The 15159-nt window shown below is 44.9% G+C and overlaps 1 protein-coding gene across 2 annotated transcripts; it reads left to right on the forward strand.

The window, feature by feature from the left end:
* The first annotated feature begins 1044 nt into the window (after positions 1–1044).
* Positions 1045–9849, forward strand: LOC123424534. 2 transcript variants are annotated; one of them, XM_045108164.1, is made up of 10 exons: positions 1045–1922; positions 2034–2359; positions 5319–5388; positions 5502–5590; positions 5663–6391; positions 6480–6632; positions 6714–6969; positions 7041–7111; positions 7402–7524; positions 9088–9849. In XM_045108164.1, the coding sequence occupies exons 1-10, from the start codon at positions 1169–1171 to the stop codon at positions 9424–9426; spliced, it is 2910 nt and encodes a 969-aa protein (XP_044964099.1). In that variant the 5' UTR covers positions 1045–1168; the 3' UTR covers positions 9427–9849. The 2 variants fall into 2 exon arrangements, with proteins under 2 accessions (XP_044964099.1, XP_044964098.1); XM_045108163.1 differs by having other exon boundaries at positions 5502–6391.
* Positions 9850–15159: the final 5310 nt, after the last annotated feature.

The following is a 15159-nucleotide window of genomic DNA, read 5'->3' on the forward strand; positions in this document are numbered from 1 at the left end:
AGGGCGATGCATAGGGATGGAATGGTTACATTCCGGTATTTGTTTCGAAGATGGAATTGAATGGATTCTTTGCTCTCAACCTTCCATGGTTGTGTGCTACTTGATGGGTGAGAGGAATGGGAGCAAATCACATGGAGCAAATTGATGTTGCTGCCTCGTCGTCTCTTCTCCGTTCAATCTATCACGCCATCTGAGAGGGAGAGATGTGAGAAAGACAAGGGATATGCAACGATGTTCGGGGAGGGGAGGGGGGAGGAAGATGCGCGATAGAGAGACAAGGGACGTGCGACAACATTCGGGATTAAAGACGAGGAAGAGGCAACATCGAGAGGAATAGAGAAATGAGGGGGTGAAGACGACACAGGTTCAGAACAAAGTGCGTCGGGAGAGGCGAGACCGATAGGTCGTTCCGTACTATTCTCCCAAATTAAAGGTACGAGTGCGTTCGACATTTCAATAGAATATTCCGTTCGAGAAAACAAGTGGGTTCTCATTCTTATCCCAACCAAACGCGAGGACGAAGCGCATGTGCGAAACGGACCCGACCCAGTCCATTCGGTGACATACCTGGCCAAATGGACCGTCTCAATCGGGTCGGCCCGATAGCACGCCGGCCTGGCACAAGACGGACCCGACCCGGCACGACTTAAACGGGCCCGTGCTACGCACGCGACACACCTCGAGCCGTGTCTGGGCTTGGAGGCTGGGCACGCGGGCTGACACGACACGACCCGTTTATTTTTTATATATATTATATATATACATAATATACAACCCAATGGACCTAAAAATGAGCCCATGAGACTAAAAATATAGAGTCGAGCGTGCTAATCAGACCAACATACTAGACCGTTTAATAACCGGTCCTTGTCTGGGCCTAGAGGCGCAGCACACGGGCTGACACGACACGACCCGATTAGTAAACGTTCCGACGCGGGCCGTACAATGCTGGGCCCGTTTACAGCGGGCCGTACGGGCCGTTTGGCCAGGTATGTTCGGTGACCTGAACCAAACACGCCCTATTCCGTTCCCGAGGGTAAACTGGACTTTCCCCCCTATTGCGTTCCGCCCGAGCATTCCCTCGTCCACGCCTCCTCCTCCCCCTTCCACCCAAACGAGCAGAGAAAATCCGGCGAACCGGACCTAGGGTTTAGCCCCCTCGCCGCCGATGAAGGGCGGCCGGCTGCACCGCCCGGATCCGCCGTCCCCTCACGCGGCCGCGGCCCTGGCCGCCCCCGCCCCCGCCCCCGCGCCCGCGCCCGCCGACGACTGGGTGGACGGCTCCTGGACGGTGGACTGCTCCTGCGGCGTCACCTTCGACGACGGCGAGGAGATGGTGAGCTGCGACGACTGCAGCGTCTGGGTGCACACGCGGTGCGCGCGCTACGTCCGGGGCGTGCACACCTCCTTCTCCTGCCACAACTGCAGGCACAAGCGCGCCCCCTCCTCCGCCGACGAGACCGAGGTCGCCGAGCTCCTCGCCGAGTTGCCCACCCACCGCCCGCCCCCGCTCTACCGCAGGTGGGCCGAGGTCCCGCTCCCCGCCCGCGTCCACGTCCACGGCCTCCCCGGCGGGGCCGACGCCTCCCTCTTCCGCGGATCCCCGTCCTCCACCGCCTTCTCCGCCGCCCTCTGGCGCTGCGCCGGCTACGTCCCCAAGAAATTCGGCTTCCGCTACTGCGAGTTCCCCTCCTGGGCCGAGGACAAGGACAAGAGGGCGGAGGACAAGGACGGTGCCGACGCTCTTTTCGCGATGGCCAGGGAGAATCGGGAGGAGACGGCACCGGCGCCGGCGGCCAGATTATCCCTCCCGATTGGGAATAAGGGAAACAAGAATGCTCAAACCCTAAGCAAGAAGGCTGAAGGCAGTCAACACGCTGGCGCAAAAGAAGTTCCTCCTCCGACTGATGCTAAGACGAAAGGTGAATAGTTTGGCCACGATTCTTGTTATTTAATTGCTGCACACATAACAGTTAGTTTTTCAGTGATATTGCCTACGTTTCGATTATCGATTGTTAGTTTGTTCATTTTAGGAGCATCCAAGATCGCCGCAGAGGCTGATACACGGGATAATGGGTTTGAGTCGAAAGGGGATCTTAACACGCCTGATATCAGGCATAAGGATCAGTTTGCCGACATAACCATGGCCAATTCTGATTTTAAAGTAGTTGTCGAAGCTAATAAGAAGAGGAAGGAATCCGTGGAACTGAGTGGGGAGAAGAGGAGTTCCGAGGGAACTCCAAGGATGCTGAAAAAGGACGAACCTAAGGAGTCTATTAAACTGGAGATCTCCTCTGGAGGCAGAGCTACATCAGCTGTGGCAGAACAAGAAGCACACTCACGGTTTGTCAAGGCAGAGGTTAGTACATTGTATGCAATTAAACCGCACAATACTAAATCTATTGCCTCCATTTCATGTTGCTGGTTTGGAATGCTGTTTTCTACTTTATATTCTGCTGGAATTTGCATTTTGACTAATCAGTACGCCATTTGCTACTTCAAGAGCACACATCCAGAGAGTTTAATCTGTTATGTGGTCATACAAGTTGAGTTGTGCTGCTACCTCAAAATTAGCCTGTTTTAAATGTAATTACTTCACTTGTCCGATCAGCTTAACCAAATTTAGTTTTAGATTAGCGTACCTTAAAATGGTTTTCTTGTTTGCGGACACAGTGGATTTCCCTGCCTCTAGCACCTGATTTCCTCCACCGGCAATGTATCTTCATCCCAAACAACATCGATATTTGCAGTGAATTGTTCTCCATGTCCTGGCTTCCCATAGTACTTCGATTGCTCCACAATAGATTAATAACAATCATTATAAACTAATTACATTTTAGGTTCTACATGACCTTAATTTCAACCGTTGAATCTCCATGTCTTTTGAATTCTACCAATCACACTCTTTCAGAGTGATAATTAGAGTTGCGAGTGCATCTTGGCTGTGGCATGTGACATTTGACATGACACTATTGCGTGGATATGAACATATAATTCAGTATTTCAGTTAACGAAAAACTTGCTGTGATGGATGGGTATCCCATTAACATCTTCTGGCATGCCATGCCACATTAGAGCTGGCAGCTAATGTCGGGCTTCCAAGAAATTGAAGTGGAGTAGAATAATTATATTTTACCTTTTTGTGTAATGATGACGACATATGTACTGGAATCCTAGTCTCGATATTCTCCTGTTCTAAGCCACATGAAAAACAAGTAGCAAGTTGAACCTTGTGAGAGTGTGTGGTTCTATTGTGAATGATGTTCACATTTGGAATAATTGTTATTTAGAATAATGCTGGACAACATGACCTGAAGGGTGCAACTCCAACCAGTCCCCTGAATCTTTTTTAGAGGTGCTCTCTACTTTAGGGACCTCCTTTTATTCGCATGCACCGCACTTCACCTAGCCCCCCAATTCCTTTTTCTTCTCCTTCCGCATTCAAAAAAAGAGGAAAAGGAAAATTAGCAGTTGGCAGCCGGCGAACTCTGATGGGCTCCGGTGAACTCCGATGGGCTTCGGTCAACTCTGTGGGCTTTGCCAAATGGCGACGAGCTCAGGCGAACTTCGGCGGTCAGCAAAGCAAACAGTGGCGGTTGGTGGCAGGAGAGAGTTTTCGTGGTGGGTGGTGTTTTTCGGGGGAGGGGATGGTCCCTACTTTTTTACATGTAGTGAGAAAATGGGTTGAGAAAGTGGGGTCTCTGGTTTAGGGGAGGAGGCAAGTAAGGGGAGGGTTGGAGTGAAGTTTTTGCCCCAAAGCCCAAAAGTAGGGGACAAGGGATGGCTGAAGTTGCTTTGAGGGTAATGGAAGTCAGAGATTGACTGGGCTAATACAAATTTATGCAAGGGCGTAAGGGCATTGTTATCAAGTTGGCAGCTAATTGTCAAGCAGGTGGGAGGCTGCTGACTTGTGGTGGCGTAGAAAAAACATGTAATGAGATTTAATACAATTTAACCCAAAATCAGCCCAGTACTACTATTGCGGCGACCTAAAAAACACTTGATGAGATCAACACTGATTTTACCCAAAACCAAGTATTAAATCTTCTAGTGTGTGTCTTCTCTAGCAGCATTGAGGTGGTGGTGATGCTCTGCCAAAAAGGGCGTCTTCTCGTGAGGTGGCACTAGCATGAGAGATTGCTCTTGCCATCAAGGCTGTGCCTCAACAAGTGATCAAACGAACCCAACACGTGTTAGGGGTGATTCGTGGGGAAGAGGATTTCATATAAGAGGGAAATAAAATATTGATGGTTAAATCATTGTATTTTTTGTGCTTTATCAGTCAAATGGCGTAGTTTGGCAAGCTATTACTGTTGGGTGTCCTAAAGAAAATTATGCAATTCGGTTAGCAGATCCAAAATATCCGGAAGAGCCAACTTCATTATTTTCCTGACGCAGGATAGAGATGAAGAGACTTTGCGTTGCCTTGTCTGTTTATATTACAATTTTTTATGTTGATGCATTTTTGTCAGTATTGTTTTTCTTAAATGAGCTAGTCCGTGATAGTGCACCAACTGTTCATTTCTGTGCTACGATATGTTTTGGAATGAAAATGTGCTGTGCTTGATTGTGTCAGTAATTTTAGCTTGTTTGTTGCCTGTGCTGTAAAGACAGCGCCTGGGCAGTGCTTCAGAGCTGGATAAGGGTGGAAGAAAATGGCACGCGACGCGGCGCTGTGGAGTCTTCTGACTTGCCGTCGATTATGCGTTGCTGCTGGGAATGATTTAGGCACGTATGTCGCCGTAGCGTTGTTGCCGCTTGATCTTGTTTGCCAGCTTGTTGCTACCACGGTGGTGGTCGTTTTGTTGCTGATTATTAGTGGCAGGGATGACACTGCTAATCAACAGGAGTGAGGTAGCGTCCTAGGACAAAAGGGTAGCTTTGAGGTCATTTTATTCGTGTGGTCTTGTTGAAATTGTCTACCAACCATGCCTTTTTATAAAGGCACAGTGGCTATCTAGGCACTATGTAGCATGCTTCTGCTCGCCTAGCATCTTTGGCAACACTGTTCATTGTACAGTCTTTACTGTAAGCGAATGCTTAATAAGATATTTATAGCTGATATCCCGCCATATGCAGATATTTAGCTTGTAGACTTGTCGTTTGTAATGTTCTTAATTACGTTACAAGTGACTACAGATTTACAGTTTCATGTCAAACTATATAAGTTTGAATTGTTTTATCTATTGGAATAAGTATATATACCCTTTTAATTCAGTGACTTCTTTGAGTTTCTGAAGGTCGTTTCCTACGATCTGCAGTCTATTTTAACAAGTATCTTTAGTTCTTGACATCTACAAAAAACTGTGACTATGCAGGTTAGTATATGTAAGAAACGAATTGATGGAAGCCATAATGTGGGATTACAATCCAGAATAATGGATGCAGGTAACTAAAGCTCCCGGCTGCTGCTATCTTTGCAGAATTATGATTTGACGACTATGAAAATGCCTTTGAAACACTGTAGTGTTACTTATGCTTGTAACATCACACTGTTGCAGAAATAGATGGAGGTACGCGTATCCATGCTGATTCCATGGAAGTGCATGTGGGTCTTCAGAAACAACAAAATCAAGCTTCAAATCTGCAGGTTCCTGCTAGTGTACTAGCTTTGCCGATTCAGTCAAAATCAAAGAGTATTAAGAGAGGGGTTAATTTTCAGGATCGGGAGAGAACAAAGGCTACCCAGTTTATTGATGATGAGCATAGGAGCGATAATCAAGGTCAAGGGGTTAGTGCAGGTTTGACTGCTCAAAGAAGTTCAGCCAAGTCAATCTCTGATTCAGGCTCTGACCTTCTAAATTCCCTGACGAAAAGTCAGATGCACACAATACCTGAGCAAAACTCAGCTTTAGGTGTTCAGAAAGTTTGCACAGCCTCTTCTGGTCCTACATCTCCCCATGTTGAGATACCACACTCTTTAGTTTCAGCAGAACCATCATCAGGAGGGAAGACTGGCCGTTTAATGAAAAAGGAACAGACGAGGTTGGTTTCTCCTGCTGATAGCAAACATGATTCTGTAAAGCATTCTGCAGAGAGTTCCAAGGAATTTAGTAGGTCCTCTGAGAAAGTTCAACTGAAAGGCTCCCTTTCTTCTGCACCAAAATCATCTCAAACAAGCAAATCATATGTGCCTTCAGCGAAACATAGAGTACCGGTATCAAAGGAGCAGTCACAAAAGACACCTATGACAGCTGGCACCACAGCAAGATCATTCCATGGAGAAGTGCCACCATTGCATCCTCGTAACAAGGCAATGCCTTCTAATTTACCCCAGAAAAAAGACAAGACCCATCACCGCTTTGTTCATGTCACACAGGAGGGCTCTACTAATTCAGCATCAACTGAGTTGCGAGCCTCTGATGCCACAGCTTCATTGAGTGATGAACAGGTGTGAATTATAATGAAGTTTCCATTATCAAAATTTTCTGTTAAACAAGTTAAAGGATTTCTCACTTCCTGCTACTTATTTTTTGTAGCTTGCGTTGTTATTACATCAACAATTAAATAGCTCCCCAAGAGTACCAAGGGTGCCACGTGGGCATCAAACAGGTAGCCAGATGCTACATCAAACTGGAGCTTCTGTTTTTTCCAAGCGGTCTTCAGCACATGGAGGAAGGGATCAAACACCGGTAAGATCACTTGTACTGAATTTCATAAATGTATGTTTATTTCATTTATGTAAAAAATTATGAGTTTATCTATTTGCACAGGTGTTAAAGAAGAGAAATAAAGATGACGTCGCATTGAGAGATAATGGTGACAACAAGAGGTCAGGAAAGGTGTCTCTTGTTGAACGAAGGCATAAAGATTATAGCACCGAACGTACTCCTTCTGTGAAGGACTCATGCAGATTAGCTGACAATGCAGAATTAGAAGAGCAAAATCATGGTATGTGTTCAAACGAAGCTACCACTGGGTTAGAAAAGGACGATCGGATGGATAGCAGTCTTCCGCACAGTTTACCTGGTATGTTGTTCATTTCATTTTGCTTTCCCCCCTGTAGACATCCGTGAGCGTGACATACGATCTATCTACAGGATTCATTGATGAAATCATCAGTAGGAACAGAAATATAACATATGACGAACTGTGTGATGCTATCGGTGAGGTATGTTATTTATATGAGCAGTTCATGTATGGTATTCATTTATGGAAAAGAGTCCACTTTATTACAACCTTCAACTCTCGCCAGCATTCACATTCAACTCCTAATTCTTAAACTGTTTATTTTTAACCCCAAACTATGAAATCCATCCCCTTTACAACCTTGGCCCCATCCAAAAGTGAACCGATTTCAGAGGTGAAGGAGTGGACTTAGGCAAGAGTTGAAGGTTGTAAAATCGATTTTCTCCCCTTCATTTTTCTTAAGTTCACACTGATTTTTATATTACTTCTCAGCATTGGAGGGATTTAGTTAAACCCAAAGGAGAAGATTATTCATATTCCAGCTTTTTACATGCTGTCGACGATTGTCTCAGGACAAAGAGCGAGTGGGCTCACCTTGTTTACCAGGCTTCAAAGGTGAGATATTGTCTTCAAAGTTATCCATATTTGTATTTATATTCCCCGGTATGAATAATACACAGCCTGATTTTATCACCCTTAACAATCAACAACTTTTAGCTTCCTTTTCTTTGTGTGTGCATGTGCACCTGCATGCGTGTATCTGTTCTTGCTTACTTATGGTTTTGACTTTTGAGACTGTTGAGTCACTCACATATTTCTTTCTCGTTCACGTTTTCAAATCTCTCACACAAGATGAACCAAATGTGTTGCTTTCATTTTGCAAGGTTGTATCACTATGTTGTATAGCACACTAATACTCCACGGTGGCACGATCGGGACGATCCAAATGGGTCAAAAAGAAGTCAAAACTTGTAAGGACGATCCAAATGGGTCAAAAAGAAGTCAAAACTTGTAAAACCCTGGTTTTGGCCTTGTTACTAAGGAGAAATTTACATACTTAGCAAACAGAGATATAATTATTTCAAAAATTTCCATAATCCTAAAAATTCTTAATTTCAATGTTACCATGAAAATGTTACAAACTGAGGCTAAGGACTGCTACAAGCAGTGGGTGGAAACCGGCTGGAGAACAGCCAGCCGTTCCACCGCTGTGGTAAGATTCTGATAGCCAGAGTAGGCGATGAAGCAGAGTAGGGATGAGAGAAGAGAGCTAGATGAGACAGGAGATAACTTCTTGTTTTTTTCTTTCTCATGAAGTGCTAGGTCTTTTATAACCAGCTTACAAGAGGGAGTAGTGCCTCAACTTAAGAGGCTAACAAATTAACAAGATAATTAGGAGGAAGAGATGTCTACTCAGTTTAAAGGTCTAGCAAACTAACAAGATAATCTAGGAGCGAGAGTCCTGTGCCCCTGGTGTGACTGCTGTGGTTTGATGATGGGTGTGTTGCGATGGGCATGTCCCCACATGACACAGAGAATTCCAAGAGTGCAGGATTAGGAGAAAACACAAGAATTTGACATGAATGCAGTGCTGTATGTTGCATTTTTGGGGTCCTCTACTGACTTTAAATCACTCCCATGGTCTTTAAAGTTGACGAGGGAGATTCTTTCCCCATTTAACGGTGCCTGTATCACAACTTTTGTTACAATAAGGATTACAACTGCTAAACCTAGGTTTTAGACAGGTGTTTAGCTTCCAGGGATAGAATCATCATGTAAACTCATCTAACTAATTGTTTAGCTTCTAGGGATAAAATAATCATGTAAACTCATTTAAATAAGCTGTCTGATTTTAGAAGTTCAATTTTATGTTGCCCTGTAAATTAGTTCCGTAGGAAAAAAAGGGAATACATGATTGCTGCAAACAGGAAAATAAAACAGAACGCTATCTTTGTTTTCTTACTCACTACTACTTAAGCTGTCTGGTGCAAGAAACATAAAATATAATATTTGTTTCGAAACCAGACCATGCATGAAAAGTACTGTATTTTACTGCAGTAGCCATGCATACCAAAAGGATAATATATTGTCTGACAGCTGAAGATGCATTCTACTGAATTTATTTCAGATGTTGTGCTAGCTCTGATGGATGAGGGTTCGACTTTTTTTTTGTTTCAGATGAATCCGAATAAGCGACGTAAGGTGGAAAGCGACCCGTCGTCGGCCGACGTAACAGAAACAGAGAAGACAAGAAACCAGGCTGAAAGATATCCGGGAGAAGAGGGTAGTTCCGAGTCGCAACAAGGTCTGCCGAGGGGCAAACGGAAGGGTCGGAAGCGCTCCCGTCATGAAATGAAGTCCTCGAGTTCCAAGAAGAGGAGGAAGATATCGAACGTGGATTCATCCTCGGAGGATGCTGCTCCCACCTTGTCTAATTCCAGCAGCAACCCCATGGACGATGAGAGCCAAGAAGACAATTCTTCTGGCGGTGATAGGCAACCTAACTTTGCAGGTTGATAGGATGTCTGCTGATACAGTCATACAGTGCCGCTTTTGCAACCTCATTTGACTGGAAGGGGACCAGCTGATTTCCTTTCTGGCCCTCGAATGCAGTAGAAGTTTGTTGGGGCTGAGATCGAGAGGAGTTTTGGCCTGGGAAAGCGTTTCTTTGAACTGGAGTTCAAGTTTGTAGCAGGCGACAACGAGCTGTCAGATTTCTTGCCCAGCAAATCGCGCATGTAACAGTAGTGTAATCTAGAGTAACCATTTCTTCCCAGCAGTAGAGTAGAGTGTTTTTTGGTTGACATGCTTGAGCTAGTATGTTTGTGTGAGCATATGCCCTAGTGAAATAAAGCAGGCAGTTTGTACACCGAGTCCTCGAGAAATAAAGCAGGCAGTTTGTACGCCAGAGGCCTCGAGAAATAAAGCAGGCAGTTTGTACACCAGAGTCCTCGAGAAAGCATTTTGGAGTGTTGGTTTTGTTTTTTCGGCATGACTTCCATAAATGTCATTTCATGATAAAAATTTACATGCATTGAAAACATTCCTTAAAAAATGTCAGAATTGTTTGTTTTTAATTAAAAAAATACTCCCTTTGTATACTAATATAAGAGTGTTTAGATAACTAAAATAGTGATCTAAATCAACACTGCTACGAAGCCGCCACCAGCAGCGGAGACAGGATCACCAAGCTGCCCAGCGACATTCTGCTCAACATACTGGGGAGGTTGGACATGCTGGATGCCATAACACCATCTCTAGCACACCCCTTTGTATACGGATTTGAGCTTTTTTTTTATGCTTTATTAGATACTGTAAACGCGATCCGACTCATAAATATTTTGCGGTGCCCCCTAAACGCGATCGCTCGACCGCTATATCTGTAGGTTCGGCCGCTGGATGCGGGTCGAAACCCTATCCCTCCGCCACCGTGAAAAATCCTCCACTTCACCGCCGGAGCTTTAGATCCGCCGTCGCGCGCCTCCATTCCGTTGCCTACCCGCTCCATTCCACCGTCCAAGATGGCCAACTCCGGCGGCTGTAGCAACGACGACCCCTAGAGGGCTCGTCGCGTCAGATCCGATGCCGCCCGGAAGCGCGCCGTCCGCCGGTACATGCAATGGGGCATGAGGCCGACAAGTGTGACAAGTTAGATGCATTGTAATGATTTGGTCCTACTGGGTTTAAGTGGAATGACATCGCTGTTTTGACCCTTTCACGTAACTTTAGCACAAAATGAACCTCGCTAGAAATTTTAGCATGATATCGCTCTTTTTTTGAAACTTCAAAGTAAGCTAATTTTTACTGCTATAAAAAAGCTAATAAAAAAAGATCAATGCAGACAGATCTAGGCTTTGCGGACACGTCCACCTGATCCCTAAGAAAATTAAGAGCACCCAATCCTGAAAGCAGCAGGAAACATAGTCTTCACAAAGTTCAGTTGGACATCCTAAGTGCACTTTATAACTATAAAATTATATGTACAAATAAAGGATCAAAACAGGGAGCACCCCCTTGTAATTGATGATAAGGTTGTACAATTGTACTTACTTGAAGCTCATGTATAAATTTGGTGCTCACAGTTACACCATTCTCAGTGGTGGCTCAAGCTGAACAGTAGAAACTTCCAAACAATACCCAGGACTAAATCTGATACACCAGTGTAGAGATCTAGTGACCAGTTGTTTCTAATCAGTATTGGCATGAACACAAATTGTTATCATATCAAGGTGGGACCAAATCATTACAAATTTGTTCACTCTCATTCAATAAGGTATAAAAGTCTCCCACACAAAAAAAGGTATAAAAGTCAACTAAGCCTAGGTGGTGCTCCACTCATAGTAGGCTAACCTTTTTCCATCGCAAGTTCTTTTCACGTGCGAGAGAAAGTGTGAGCGGATCGAGCGGTTAAGTGCGCACGGGAAGCGGATCGGGTGGCGAGCGAGTCTTTCAGCACTACTGCAAAAACTAGGTGGTTTGCCAGATACATTTAGGAAAAGTCTTACGTCCCACCGGCGGATCCGGTGGATCTATCATCCGTGTCCTCATCCGTCGAACTGTCATCCATCTGACGGACCAGATCGTGCCCGCACCCATCGGAGAAACGGACCAGATCGTGCCCGAGCTAGCTGACCGTTTTCCTGAAACTGAAGCGTAGTTTCAGGAAACTGTCCGAAGCTGCACGATCTGTTGAGAGGAGCGGGGGACTACTGGATCTGGGGGAGGGTGGCGGCTCTCTCTAGGCGACGGCGCGGCCGGGGTTCACCGTGACGACGACTACTCCTTCGGTAGCGACGCCGACCAGTACCACCCCAAGCAGGTACGCCCGTCCCCTTTTCCCCTCGCGCGTCCACCATGAGCTTGAGTAGGAATGGAATCAGGCGCCGCACCTCGGCCCCCTGACGAGCTGCGGGAGCTGGTGCTTGTGTTGTAGCGTGTAGCAGTCGAGCTAGTCGACCACGTCGCCGTCGGCCTAGAGCAGCTCCTTGGTGGCTGTGAGGGATCTGGCCAGCGCCATGTTTCTGTTTCATACATGGCGTTGACGGCAGAGACGACCCTGAGCCCCTCCACCTTGCTGCCGAGCCCTATTTTTTGCGAATCCTCAGATGGTGAATCACTGCAGTTTAGGATCTAGGTAGCGTTCTAGATTGTAGAACAGAGAGCTCTGTTTGTCTCTAGTTTAAAATGATTTATCATGTTCTAGATTTATCATGTTCCAGTTTAAAATGATTTATCATGTTTTTCCCAATCAGTTATATGAACAAAGTGTTGAGCTCTGTTGTTCTGGGTAGCAGTCAGTCTAGTAGTAGGGCATCTAACATGCAGCTTGGTTTGTGGTGTAGGATTATCTAACAATCAGTCTAGTAGCAGAGCAAAGATCTAGGTAGGTAGTGGAAGATTACCTTCTAACACGCGAGCTACGGAAAGAAAGATATCACGTTCGATGTACGCGTTCGCAGCTGTTAGATTTATTTTGATGGCATGCGGTTTGGTTGCCTCCTCTGACCAATTAATTCCTGAAGCAATGGTTCAGTTACAGAAACGAGCTCGTTGCCCCGCAAAAATCTTTGCATCGGAAGTCGTGTCGTAAAAATACAATTCCTGCAGCATAGAAAACAAAAATAACACCCCCCAACGACAAGTGTTTACAAGCTAGGTAAAACATAGGCGACGCAACCACATATCATGAGAGCTCTGTTGTCTTGCTCTCCTTCTCCTCCGACGACTTAATCTATGTTGCAACATGACCCGTGTTTCCGCAACAGAACCTATGTTTGCAGTAGTACATGATGATTCTTTGCCACTCGATTCATGAGAATCCGCCGGCTGACGCGTAGCACCTTATAATCTGAATGTTTCTGTGGTGCAGCATCCTATCAGAAAACTTATGAATTTCCGTAGCTCATAGGTTCTGTACCTAATAACTTTTTGTAGATGATAGTTTTTTTTGCAGTTTCTACATCACCTCAAGTGTATGCTACTGATTTTTGTATGAATGCTACTGAATTTTATTAATGCTACTCAATTTTCAGTTTATGCTACTGAAATCTATCATCCATTTGTAACTTATGTAATCTCATGCTTTCTGAATTTACCTTGTTGCTTGTGTTTCTGAATTTTTTGATCGACCTTGTAGCTCATGTAGCTCATGTTATGCCTGCTCTATGTAGCTCATGTTTTCCCATTTTGTTTTTGTTTTTGCAGCATGGGTATCTATATAACCCGATGGTCAGCAAAGCGGCTACGTGAGATAGCCAACACCGTCAAAGGGAAAAAGAGGGATGTCGTAAGCAAGTCCTCTTTCGGGGATTTGCTTCATATCTCTCCTTTGCCTCCTCCTCCAGAGGCGCTTGTTGATTTCATAGTCATGAGGATTGATACCAAGAAGCGGCTGCTCAAGTATGTGTTTGCTGTTTTTTTGCTTCTTTTCATTTTTTATTTTATTTTCCGAAACAAGTGCTGATTTTCTTATGTATCATAGGTTAACTGATCGCAAGAAAATCTCTCTCACTAGGGATTTGGTTAAGAAGATCTTTAATGTACCATCTGGAAGCAGGCCACTCGAATTTGGGAAAAGGGGGAAATCAGATTTTCGTGAAATTTACTTGGAAGGCGAAAGGGCTCCAATACCAACCACAGTTTCTGTCTTATCAAACGCTGATGATGACGATGAGGATACCATTGATAGGACATGGATTCTACTTTGCCTTTCGTTGGTCCTAGCTCCTGGTACAGGAAACATGGTGCCTCTTGAATATCTGCACAGTTTGCAAGACATGAGTGTTGTCCACGAGTTTGAGTGGGATGAGCATATTTTGTTAGATGCGATGAGGGAAGTTAAGAAATACCAGGATAAGAGGAATGAAGGCAAACTAAAATTCCATATTGGTGGTTGTCTACCAATGCTTCCGGTACTTCCCTTCATTCCCGCAACTTACCCCTTTTATGTTTTCCGGAGCATATTCGGTTTTTACAGTTGCTTATGCGTCTCTTCTTTTTTTGTAGGTAATTTACATGGACCACATTGACATCCCAAGAGGATGCATAGTTGATCATAGCATCGACTATTCTCTGCCACGGGCTTGTTTTGTGAAGGAGTTGAATTTCACCGCTGTCATTGCAGTTGATACCATGGAAGATGGTTTCGGGAAGCGCCCTGTAAGTATTGTTTTTTTCTGAAACTGTTGAAACAATACCTTCGTCTTTATTTTTTTGGAATTGCAACTTTGTATATTATTCCAAGTGTTTTTCAATATGTTTACTTGTCTGAAATGCAGTTCAGCTCCACTACACCTTACGCAACAACCAAGTTTCTGTCATACATAGAGCAGGTTGCCCAGTTACCCAACATAGCTAGTGTGTCCGCAACAGAGAATCCCGTTAACAGAGATGCTGATGGCGCCGAACAACCAACAGAAGGTGGTACAAACGAAGCTGATGGCAGAGCGCGGAATGTGCATGAGCCACCTCCAAAAAACATGGAGGGTGGTGATGATGTTTGCGGCTCTTTGGAGGACTGGCTGCACCCTCTACCCACATTTGAGGATTCAGAGGTGAGCCATATTGCATTTTTTCTTTTTTGCAACTCTCTGCTTTTTCTTGCATTCTTTTTTCTTTTTTGCTTGATGGGAAATATGAAAACTTTTGTAGCTAATGTTTTTTGGTTTTTATGCATTCCAGCTGCCCCCACACATGCGTGCTATATTCAACAAGCACAAAGATATCCATGCTGCAGAACTTAAAGGTGCATTGAGCTCTTTTGGGAGTTTGTTGGAGGGCATCTACCGCAAACGAATGGGACTGATGTTGTCTGAGGCATCGAAAGCTGGATTTAGGAGTGACGAAGCAAAACATGAATGCCCAGATGTCACTTTTGATGTACCAGCAGCTCCTGCTCCTGCCACATGCAATACAACTGCTAGCGACTCGTCTCCGCAACAGCAGAAGCAACTTGATAGTGCTACAGGAACTGCAAATGCAACTGTGAATATTTCATCTCCGAAGCAGCCTAAGCAGCATGAAATCAGGGTACAAGTTACTACAGCAACTGCTCAATGCACGTTCACAGCCTCAACTGTGCAGCAAGCCTCTCAACTGAATGACACAAATAGCGTTGAAACAAAAGTTGTAGTCGGTAAAACAGATTTTGCCCATCAACCCCACAAGAGTAAGAGTAAGCACAACTCTGGAATTGATTTTAGCAATGCAAAGGGAGAAGATATATGCAGCGAAGCAAACAAATTTGAACGA

Source organism: Hordeum vulgare, chromosome 2H, assembly GCF_904849725.1.
Source record: "Hordeum vulgare subsp. vulgare chromosome 2H, MorexV3_pseudomolecules_assembly, whole genome shotgun sequence".
Taxonomy (NCBI): domain Eukaryota; kingdom Viridiplantae; phylum Streptophyta; class Magnoliopsida; order Poales; family Poaceae; genus Hordeum; species Hordeum vulgare.

Excerpts from the sequence above, each read along its gene's own strand:
- LOC123424534 (XM_045108163.1), top strand. The coding sequence starts at position 1,169 with ATGAAGGGCGGCCGGCTGCACCGCCCGGATCCGCCGTCCCCTCACGCG. Across the intron at positions 7,112-7,401 it reads TGTGTGATGCTATCGGTGAG|CATTGGAGGGATTTAGTTAA; the intron begins GTATGTTATTTA and ends ATTACTTCTCAG. Across the intron at positions 7,525-9,087 it reads TTGTTTACCAGGCTTCAAAG|ATGAATCCGAATAAGCGACG; the intron begins GTGAGATATTGT and ends TTTTTGTTTCAG.